Source organism: Anneissia japonica, unplaced genomic scaffold (assembly GCF_011630105.1).
Source record: "Anneissia japonica isolate Jap-2015-1 unplaced genomic scaffold, ASM1163010v1 scaffold288094_len592898_cov174, whole genome shotgun sequence".
Classification (NCBI taxonomy): domain Eukaryota; kingdom Metazoa; phylum Echinodermata; class Crinoidea; order Comatulida; family Comatulidae; genus Anneissia; species Anneissia japonica.
In genome coordinates, this window is record NW_022737020.1 from 125,593 (window position 1) to 137,918 (window position 12,326).

A 12,326-nucleotide genomic window follows, 5' to 3' on the forward strand; every position below is an offset into this window, starting at 1 on the left:
AGATAGAACAGTGCTTATACTCTTAACATAATAATTATTATAGCATTACATATACAGTTAAATGACTTATATGAAACACTTCATAAAATGATATAATAAACATGAAATAACAAAATGATGTACAGGTCTCCAATTAAGGACCACTTTTCTGTGTTTCCAAATAACCAAATTCCTTGAATATCTAATGAGAGACCATGAAAACCCCATTCCTACAAGTGGTCCTTATTTGGAGGATTCAAATTACTGTAGGCTTGGCTGCAATAGTACTGGTAAGGGTGAAGTGGAGAGTTCTAACCACTGCACTACAGAGCCCGACCCTGTGTAGATTAGTGAATATTTTGTCTGTCTATCCTTACAAAATGTTTTAGCTTGAGGGCGAAGATTGTCTTTGAATTTTACGGTAATTTTGCGTTGAACCTCACTATTGAGAGGTTTAATTTTGCGCATTATTGTTTATATATTCGGTGGGGGTTATTAGGATGGGCGGATATCTTCGGATGACAGTTTTTTCTTACTTTTGCATTCTCGGCATCCCCTACAGACTTAATTTCATTGTATTTTGTTAAATGTCGACAGGTTCCGTTTAATTTAAAAAATAAAGAAACGCTTTAGGCAACGCAAATTGAGTTTGCCTAAATTTCAATCACCAGTTTATTATCGTTCGCGTTCTATGTTATTTAATTACATGTTTATTAATAGTAAAAATATGTAGCATTACGTCATTTAACTAGGCACATCTTTGTTTAGTATACTGAACCTATGTGGATAAGAGCCTGCTGTAGAATATTATTTTGCATTTTTCAGTACGTTTCTGATGATAGGCCTATACCTAAAAATAAGTTGGGACGAATTTGTAATGTTCGGACTGGTTTGATAATGAAGAATAAAAAATAATAGCAATTATACATAGTTGCTGCCGTTAAACAAGCATTTGGCCTAGATCTTATAAATCTCAATACATTTTTTAAATAATCTTATCAAATCAAGATAAATACATTTCTTTCTCTTATTACAACTTTGACGTATGGTAACAAACGATCAGCCAAAGTTGCAAAGAAAATGTGTAACTTTGGCCTACAGTACCAACGATAAGCCAGCATTCTTGAGTTCACCGTTGAATTGGCAAAGAAAATGTACCGTACCGTATGCATCGCATTCTTGACACTACACAAAAGTACTCTTTACACATTTCTAACGCTTCAGAGCCCTCGAATACACCCATTATTGCCTGGTTTTTCCCTGCATAACCTATATTAATTAAACTCAAGGTTGATTCGATTCAACACACAAACATATCTCGTAGTTTAGACAGAAAAACGCTTCATACAGGTGTAGGACCATTTTTAGCATCCACGCCTGCGTCTCTTTGACTTGCCGAGATAAAATGAGATGGAGAATTATCTAATTCACATTGTTGGTAACTGCTGTCACGACATAAAAGAATGCACCTGCTGTACAAGAAACAAAATAGATTTAGGCATATGTGTCCACACACACTCGTCTTTATTATGACGAGAAAACATTATATTTTTTGAATAAGTTCAACTATAAATAAATAATATTTTGCAAGGTGATAGGGACAGACCCAGGGGCGGATCCAGAAATGTCCAAAAGGGGGGCCGGAAGCGGGGGCCGAAAGTTGGGCCGATTGAGACAACACTGTCGTAGGGGGTCTGGGCCATGCCCCCGCGAAATTTTTGTGTTCTAGACGCCCGAACATAACATTTGAGGCATTCTGGGCTATCATTTTTTTCTTTTTCTCTCTTTTTTTTCTTTTTTTTCTTTTTTTTTACCTCCCAAAAGGGGGGCCCCTGAGACCACTGTTAGGGACAGACCACTGTTTGGCAATAAGTTCGCCACTGCAGACGGTGTACTCATGGAGGTATTATATACCTCCATTGTGTACTCAGTCTACCTAGTTAATAAGTTCGATGACGTAATGGCTGACGAAAGTCATCCATTACATTCGACTATTGCTGGTTGCTTTATACAACGCAGACTGAGGATACCGGCTGCAAACACGAATAGATATCCTAACTCATTCATTTCGAAAGGTATTTGCCTCTTTAACAATCGATATGTTAGATAGTTTTTATTTCTCTTTAAGAGTGGAAGAAAAGAACACTGTAATTTCCAAATTTTTGGATGAATAAAGTGATGTCTATGTATATGTCTATGGAGTACTTAAAGTAAACTGAGAGAGCACTACTTACCAGTTGAGTAAAATGTTAAACCAATTGAATTGGTAAAATTGAGTATTAAATAATTTTATATAATATAATTTAGCTTCATAAATAATAACTTAAGACTTTACTTAAACTTTAAATATTTATTTCAAATATAATTGTGTATATTTAATTTTATATTTAAGTTATTAGCATATCTATGTATAAATTATATAAATGTAAAATTCAATAATTCATTTAGCTTCACAAATATCTAATTTCTTCACTGATTAACTATTTATTTCTAACATAATGATATAATACTACTGTAATTTAATATTTAAGTTATTATTAGCGTCAGTATGTACGGTATACAGTATAGGCTTAATATAATGTAATGCCTTAGTCATTTATGTTTATCTATGTCATTTATATTGTGTGTAGTAGTCATTATTTGGAGGTACACACCTATTTGGTGACAGTGGTTTAGGCTGCTTTTGTGCTTTCCTGGCAGCTAATGACTATGGTATTTTATGTTATTGCTATGCTTGTTTGATTTATTGATTTGTATTATATTTTTTATATTGTATTTTTTAAATAATAATAATAATAATAATAATAACAATAACAATAACAATAATAATAATAATAATAATAATAATAATAATAATAATAATAATAATAATAATAACAATAACTTGATTTGAGGCAGAAGTAAGATTTACGAGTGTGGGTGTATGTGGACGTGTGTGTGTGCACACACACATACCCTCTTACAGAAATCAGGACGATGCTATAATACAGGTTTAATTAAAGACTACCTAGACCACCTCTAATTAATGACCACTTTTTTGTAGTCCCAAATTACCAAATGTATTTATTGTTATTAGGCTATTTTAATTAGGGAACAAAGCTGCTAAAGACCGTAAAAACCCTGGTCCCAAAAGTGGTACTTAATTGAAGGGAAACCTGTATATAAACTAGGCCTACCGTTTGCTGCCTTTCCTTAAGAATTCCTCGGCATCTTCCATTGTCTGTGGTAGATCCACGCCAGTCGTTTCAGGCAGCGTACGAATAAACAAAGCACCACAGCACAACCCAGAACTAAACAGCACATAAGGAATCGGCCACCAATAGAGCTCGCCCAACGTGAACAGCATCGGAGTCATCGCGGCACCTATTCGCCCGAAAGAACTGCACAACCCGACACCTATTTGCCTAAGAAGGAAAATGTATTGTATTCCTAATCAAATGATAAATTTGAAAATTGGCCAGAAAAATTATAATCATTTTTAATATATTTCAAACTATAACAATGGTGTTACTATACGATTTATATGTTTATACACTGTTTATCATTGTGTTTTTGATAATTAATTTTGTATCTCATCCCTAAATAATTATGAATAGCAAACAAATTAAAATAACACGAAAGGTTCACTTGGATATTGTTTGTTTTGTGGGATCACACAATAAACTATTGATTCGTTACCTACCTTATAGGTGTTGGTAAAAGCTCCGTAGTATATAGACATACGACTGCAAATCCCACAGATATGCCAAATTTTCCAATTACTGCGATGCCGACAACAACGGCATCGTTACCTGATATTGATTAGCAAATGTGTAAAATCGAGTGTAATGTCAATAGTTTATTCAAGGTATTTATTTTTTTAAAAACATCAAAAATTATACATGGCAGCCAAAGGCTGAATTGAGACAATTGTACACAGCATCAGAAGGAAAAAAAATAGAAATATAAAAAAAATCAGAACAAAACAAACAATCCACAATCTACAAAGCCAAAACTCAGCAAATATTAAAATTGTTAGTAAAAATTAATCCAATTAAAAGGAAAAAGATCAGAACTCCTTGTTCAAATAGTGGATTGGACTATTTTTGAACCGTTTGGTTAAGGAGAGAAAGTCGGCATTCTTAATGTTCTACTATTCTATTCTCTTATAGCTCTAGGCAACCAACTACGAAAATCAGGGGAATTCATTAATTTTTTTTGCAAAATTGAAGACATATTTTATCTCTGCGATTTCTTAATGTAGTTAATTTGCATCGGATTAAGGCATCAGGGTAAGTAGGCCTAGTATAACCTACTACCTATAGGATGATTGTTGCTATTAACCCACTTCTCAGGAGAGTCCAAATCTGATTGTAACGTTGAGATTTGGCTGGTGTAATTATTTTCAATTATGGTATCATCTACGTAATTTAAGTCTTGGGCTAAAAAAAAAAGTGTCTGGTCCAAACAGAGTGCCCTGCGGCACACCTCTATGGAGTTGAAGGCAGGAAGACAATGTATTCTGATACCTCAGACATTGAGAGCGCTGTGGTAGACAATTACAAATCCATGGCAAAAATAGATGGTCTAGCACCAAAATTAATTAATTTTGGAATTACAATATTATGATCAACACGGTCGAAAGCTTTGCTAAAGTCAGTTATTATAATCCTAGAATTTACTTTTGGGATTTTCGGCATAGATGTTGTTCAGCAATTGTAATAATCTTTGCTGGTATGCCATCAGGGCCACCAGCTTTCCTAATATTAATTTTAGAAAGTCTATTATAAACTGTCCATGGATGTAACTCCGGTACAGGGGCCGGGGCTGGAAGTAAAGCAGATATTAAGTTTGTGACAGAAAGTGGCGGTATATCTCTCCCGATCGAAGCAAACCGATTAATGAATTTAGCCATGTCCTGGGCACTATCAATATCAAATTCCGGAGGAGGGACAATTGTTCTTTTTGATTTATTATTTGTCGTCATAATTCGAATTTCTCTATATCAAGTGGCGGGGTTAGAATGTTTAAGGCGTTTAACCTTGTTAAGAGAATATTCCTTTTTGTCAGCTATAATCGCTCGTTTAACTTTGTTCATAAAAAAAAACGCCCAAGTGGAGGTCGATTGAAAGTATAAACTTTTTTGCTTTTTCCGTATCAATCGCTGGGTATTAGAGGACATCCAAGGCTTGTCACAAATGTGAAGCTTAATTTCACGAACGGGAAAATACTTACGCAACCGCATGCTATTCATTTTTTTTAATAGTTTAAAATGTTACAATTACAAAATATATATTTATCGTATGTAGATGAACAGTGATGTCAGAATAGTGTAACGGTGATTTATACCTTGTGGAATCATAGACACCAACGCTAAGGCGACTCCGGCGACGGTGTAGCCACAGAGGGAGGCCAACTTGCGTCCTATCCGGTCCACAAACAGTGCAGTAAGTGTAAGCGCTGGCACTTCGGCTAAACCTGTCAAGAACATGTTTAGCAAATCATGGCCAGCCAAAAAATCTGTATTTGTTGACAAGCCAATGTAGACAGCATATGTTACCGACCTAATCATTATACACAAAATTAGACAAAGAAAAAACATAAGGCGTGATTAAATTTGAGGCTCGGAATACGGATTATGACATCTATGCTCCTCTCTTAATATTATAAATACATATCGTTGAGGAAAAAACATAAGTAGGCTATATTTTATTACCATATGATATCAATAATAAGCATAAGTACGGTAGTTTTTCTTGTTTAAGTTATTGTTGTAGATCAAGTTACTCTTTGTAACTATTATCGGAACCTATTATTATTATTATTATTGTTAGTATATATTCTATTGCTAACATTGTTTTGGTAACATTTAGATTATTTTTAAAATGTCATAATTAAATAATTCTTTCCACCAATTGTTTATCTACTACTATTATTGTTTAAGTTAAAACATCTAACTACTGTAGGTTCACCTTTTACTGAGCCAAATGGCTTACCTAGAGGAGTACACATAACAAATCATTTAAATCAGGGCCGTAGACGGGGGGGGGGGTGTTGGCGCCGCGGCTTTCCCGCCCCCACCCCCATCTATGTACACAGTGTAAACATTTTAAAGCTTGTTCTTCCTAGCCATTAAAAAGTCTTTCTATAGATCACTCAAAATGAATAGGCTACTTCTAAACTATGTAAATATACATTAGCACACGATCTACATAGGCCTATTATAATAACTGATAGGCCTAATCGATTTTAAAAAATCTTAAATCCATAAATCACAGGCCAGGTCTTTTCAGATACAGAAATGTGATATTGTATGGTTCAGTTTGGTTTTTATCCTTTTGCAAGGTTTATAAAATTTTGTTTTATTACTACAGTACTACTAGGAATAATAGTAATAATAATGATTATGATGACGATGATGCTGATGACGATGGTGATAATAGATAATAATCTAATTGTATTAAAAAGTGAAGAAAATTGTGCTAAAGGCGGAAAAATAAGTTGTGATTTGTTGGTCACAATTATTATAGTATTGTTAAAGCTTAGTAAGCTATAGTTAGACCTAAGTTCTCCTGTATATTAAGTAGATCCCTAATAAAAGATCATTGAGAAATTTGTTGGCGGTTCATTTTGACTATATAACGATGATGTGATGATGATGAATTTTATTGTATAAAAGTGTCATTTCCGGCCATCTAGAGGTACTATTTCCTCACATTTTCTCACCTCAGCCCCAACTATGGTGGGGCTGAAGTGGTTGTGAAATCACGGCTTTGAAGTATGTAAAGTACATAGACCTACTCAAAAACAATGCTTTTAAGCTTTATTTTCTATGGTACATCACACATATTAATAAGATCTCTATGGTTGCCGAAAATCCCCGATAAAAGATCGTGAGAAATTTGTTGGTCCTTCATTTTTTGAGTATAATTATAATGATGATGATGTGATGATGATTTTTACTAAAAATGTCATTTTCTGGTAATCTAGAGGTACTGTTCCCTCAAATTTTCGCACCTCAGCCCCAACATGGTGGGTCTGAGGTGAGTGTCGACTCACGAAATGTCCCCCACCCCACACCTTTCAAAACAGACTACGCCCTTCCTGGGTATGACATTAATCTCCGAGTCGATACCTGACTCAGAGTATGTCTTAGTGACTGCTGATGTATACATTTGTTTTTAGAATGTGATCTGGTTTTTACATGCCCATTTTTCGCGATTATGACTATTTTGGATAAAGAATGTTTTGAGCAGTGGTGGAATCAAGGCCCCCTCTCCCCTAAATTGTTTTAATGGAAAAACCATCGGTCTTTTCTAGTTCAATATTAAAAGGATTTATTTAAAAAATTTTAGATTCTAATTTTAGAAAAAACTTTGTTGGTTTTTCACCTTTCTCAATCCATTTTGCTTTTGACCTTATAAGCATGCCCTTTATTCGTTGACTATTGATATTATCTATTTCTGAAGTAATGATATTTATTTCTTTTAGGATATTTGTCTTTTCTGAAGTTGATTCAGTATTATCCAATTCTACTTCTAAATTTGAGAGTCTTTTTTTCTAGTTCGTTTTCTTTTTGGTTTGTAGTTTTCTTTTTAGTAGATGGATAATTTATTGTTTGACCTCTTATTATTAAAATTAAAACTTCCCATAAAAGTTAATCATTTATAGAGTATCTTGTTATTCCATCTAAATTGTGCTACGTTTATTTTGTATTGGTCGAGAGTTGTTTTTATAGTAGTTTTTACGAGATCTACATAGTCTCTATCATGTAGCAGAGAATTATTAAATTTCCAAAATCCTTTTTTAATGTTAACATTACAATAGAATGATCCGAATTTATGCTCGGGGGAATTTCACAATTCTTAACTGAATACAATAATTCGTGTGAAATTATAAAGAAATCCAGTCTGGCCTGCTACTGAATTTATGATGCGTTTGGGTCACCTCTCTATTGAATTCCTGGATCCACCGCTTTTGAGTTTTATATAATTATTGTTAAGCTTACTAATATTATTTATGATGCGTTTATTTCAATTTTCACTATCATCTCAAAACAGTTCTAAAAACCTTCAGAGCGCGCTACTTTCCAGAAGGATTTGCCCCCCGGGAGTCCTACGTACCCCGCATAACGGCTCCTTCCCTTTTGAAATTCTGGCTACGTCCCTGATTTAAATAATCAAATACGGCCTATGTAAATACAACACGGAGAACAGATTTCTGCTCCAGGAGAATATCCTGATGCTGATCTGGTATCACTCACCATTGGAAACACATATTCAGTACTGTTTTCCTCATCAATGGGTTTCGCATCATATCCATTAACCCATAAGGTCTTGGACTCGACACTTCTGAATTCTGTGAAAAGCAGCAATAAATTCAGAACAATATTACAATCTATAAGACTTCATTTAGATCTTATAATAATTGTTTAAAAAATTACCCTAAAAACATAAAATGTTCCTTGCGAAAGCAAAGTTTCTTCAGCAACGGTTCTTCAGTTTAATCATTTTGACATGAATAAATACATAATATTCCTTTTTTTTTAGCATTCAATGAATTTGCAAATTTTAGGTAATTTAGTAAATGGTCCAAGTTGACTTTTGCATTAATACATGTTTTTTTTTTCTTTTTATTATTAAAAAAAATAATAAAAAGATGGATTGTCATTAGGAAATTAAATGGATCGTATTCCCTGAAGTTCCTTTGCGATAAACACCATCTGAAAAGGTCGAAAACATGGCGTGTTCATTTATGGCAGACTGGAGGTTGCTGAGAAGAGTCATACATTGAGGGGTGCAAATACATCGCAAAAGACAGGAAAAGTGGAGACAGAAAGCTTTGAATAGGATGAACTTGAATAAGTAAATAATTTCTCCTCCTTCATCGCTGTCAATGGGTTGTGCTATTTGTTCGCCTGCATCTTTCAAGATACTGTATTGTATCTGTCTTCAATTCCGTCATTCTGCATGTTGAACGATCTTGTCTCGTATTGATTAGTAGCCTGATGACAAGGCATATCTTCTTTACAGGACGTGATGAGACGCGTATCCAGACTCAAAATTACTTATGATTTTCCTAATTGTAAATCACAACGGCAACCGACCGGTAGAACAACCTTGATGCTAAAATAACTAAAATATACATATAAAACCTAGAAGGAAAGAATTATCCGTTAAAATACAACATAATTTAAATATGAGCATAAAAACAAAATTATCATCATCGAAGAAATACTTTAAATTATGCAAGATGATGTCGTTTTATATAATATGTAATGTATGAAATGTACTTTTATGTTTAAGCGGATATTTGCCTACGATGGCTTTGACAAATACCAGAATTATAATTGAAAGTAATGTGATATTCAACCAATTACGACTGCGAAGACAACAATGGGGAATATTGAAATTAAAGCACAAGAATATATTACAATAAAAAACATTAAAATATTTGATTAAAACAAAGATTCTGAGCAGGATAAATAAACAAAGACTATCTTCTGTAGCACTAAACTTTTATTGAAATATCTACATTAACATTTAAAAAATATTAAGACAAATTCAAGAAATATAAAATTATGAAATTATAATAATTAAGAATAAGATTGACATTAAATTTTGAGTGAAATTATTAGGAATTACTGCACAAGGAAGGCAGAATATTGGATTATTGGATTTGAAAATGTTTCAAAACAGATTTTCAGTTAATTTTTTCTTTTTCGTTTATATTGCTATATAATTTAAGTAATTCTTTTCATTTTGGTCATATGTTGTGAGTGGACGTTTCTTTCCTCTTTGAGTTTTGCGCAAAAGCACATTAATTGATTTCTGAGGTTCTTTTCAAAAAATATTATAAATATTATAAACATATTACATTTAAAAATATTAAGGCTTATACAAATATAAAAATACTAAATTAGAATAAAGACTAAAATTTAATTTTGCGTATAAAAAGTTTAATTAAAATTATTAGAAGTTATTGCACAAGGGAGGCAGAACATTGAATATGAACAATTTAATTTGAGGATTTGAGTATTTAAATGTCTCAAAACAGATTGCCAATATTTTGAGGGAATTAAATGTCCTTTATTGTTTATTTTGTAGTAATTCTTCTCACTTTATTTTTCATAATAGGCTATATGTGAGTGGACGTTTCTTTCCTCTTTGGGTTCTACAGAGAGGCCATTTTGAGTTTCTGAGGCTATTTTCATGCATATTTAATCTCTTCTATTGAAACCATAATGGAAATTGTCTTCGAGGGAAATTTCATACATAATATATTCGATTACGTCTTTGTTGTAGTGTCCACAATCAACAAAGAGTGCTTTTGTAGCTTTTCGATGGCTTCATGACCCTTTCTGTGTTAGAATAATAGTTCCGGATGCCACATAGCGGCCGCATATTTTAAGGTCTGACATATTTTACTATTAGTAGATTAGACCTTGATTGGTTTAACTGTACAAAACTCAATTTCTTAATATAAACGACTTGCATAAGACACAAGTTGCATGTTTCAGTTTATTCATGGCAGGCTGCCAGTGACTATCTAAATTCAAAATGAATGGAAGATATGTCTACTGTTGGTCATGAGTTTTGGAAATATTCAAACGTTCATTTAAAAAGAGATTTAGTATTGTTTCTTCTTGATCTTTATTTCTGATGAATGTAAACATTACTTCGTTGAAAAAATAGATTGCAGACTTTTGGTCAGATCTGAGCGATACATTTATGCCGTGAATGGAATGGAAGAATGTTATATCGAAGGATATTATAAATGACGCCACGCTTGATTTATAAAAGATGATTTTTAAAAACAAAACCACAATAACCAGATAACTTAATTCTCCAAACATTAAGTACTTTAACAATGATTCTACTTTTTGTTACGGCTCTAAAATGTATACAGTATTAGTATTCACATTACCCATGATTATATATATATTTACTTATTTATTCAGTATTTTGGAAGGTTGACTCTACAGGAAAACCTGTTTTAAAGAGTCCCCCTGCTTCCCCGTATATTATACACAGGTGCCGATTGATAGAGAAAAATGGTAACAGGCAATCCAAAGTAGTATACAGTACACACCTTGGCCTCATAGCTCAGTTAATAAATATCCGAAAGGTGATCGGAAGGTCTTGGGTTCAAATCTCGGTGGGACGTTTTTTTCAACATTTATTATCACTTTATGTATCACCAGAGGAGGTGTTTCTCCATACCAAGCTATTATCATAAAATACGGATTCTTCGTACTAAGATACTATATAATAATACTTATTACACGATCGACCTAAACCTCTCAAATAATGTTAAAATCAATGACTACTGTATTTTAAAATACGTAATGTAAACGCACGCAAAACGTGGAGAGTCGTACACTAGTTTACCGCGAAAATCGAGGCAACTCGAGGTGGTTATTTTTCGTTGTGTTGTCCGGAATACATTTTAGTGTCTACTTTTCTTGATATTTCACTATGACTGGAAATGTAGGTGAATAACAGCATATCCAACATGGACTAATATAAATGCAAGTAAGTTTAAATGATAAATATAGGAGTTAAAATCAGCATTCTATATATGATATTATAACACACCTAAATAGATCCTTGTCATTTGATTGGTAGATTTCCTATCACGTGACATTGATAATTTGCACCATTTCGTCACTCATTATTGAAATTTAGTTTCACCGTACATTTTTACTTCCATCCGTGCATTTTCGTTCCATCCTTTTCGATCAATTGCACGTCGCTTATGATACGACATGACTTCAACCTAATACAATCTTTAATTAGTTAAAACGACGCTGGACTGTTTCATATAGAAAAGGGTAGATTTTTTTTCATAAAATATCAAATGTCAAGAATCTTCATTCAAAAAAAAAAGGTAGATTTTTTTAATAAAATATCAAATGACAAGAATCTATTTTAGGTGAGTTATAAAACAAATAATGAATGTTTTTTATTCGTGCAATGGAAAGAATATTTTCATTCGTTGAAAGACTGTTCCATTCAACTCCGCTCCGCCTCATCAGTCAATCTTTAAACACATGAAAATTGTCTTCCCATTGCACTCTTAAAAATTCATTATTTGTATAGGGCCTATTGGATACAATGTAATAGTATTGAGAAGAATAGAATGGAAAAAGGAATTGAATTGAATGGAACCTAAATAGAATGGGAATATATACGGTAGTAGAATAGAAATGTATATAGAATTTAGTAGAAAAAATAGAGTGAAAAAAGTAATAGACGGAAATAAAATCAGAAGTAATAATGGAATAGGCCTAGAATTAAATGAAAATTTTAATAAAACAGAATGGAATATACTCGAATCGTAGAAAGGGATCTAATTTAAGGAGATGA

At 32.9% G+C, this 12,326-nt stretch overlaps 1 protein-coding gene across 3 annotated transcripts in view; it reads right to left on the minus strand.

The window, feature by feature from the left end:
- Positions 1-622: 622 nt before the first annotated feature.
- Positions 623-12,326, minus strand: part of LOC117117064 (solute carrier family 22 member 3-like) — a 44,919-nt gene continuing 33,215 nt past the window's right edge. For 2 of the 3 annotated variants that reach the window (XM_033261252.1, XM_033261253.1), the window contains exons 6-10: positions 8,222-8,316; positions 5,308-5,522; positions 3,662-3,770; positions 3,156-3,383; positions 623-1,451 (exon numbers count right to left, since the gene is read on the minus strand). In XM_033261252.1, the coding sequence (XP_033117143.1) occupies positions 1,322-1,451; positions 3,156-3,383; positions 3,662-3,770; positions 5,308-5,522; positions 8,222-8,316 (777 nt within the window). In that variant the 3' untranslated portion in view covers positions 623-1,321. The remainder of the gene's footprint in view (positions 1,452-3,155; positions 3,384-3,661; positions 3,771-5,307; positions 5,523-8,221; positions 8,317-12,326) is intronic. The other variant, XM_033261254.1, reaches the window with a different exon arrangement.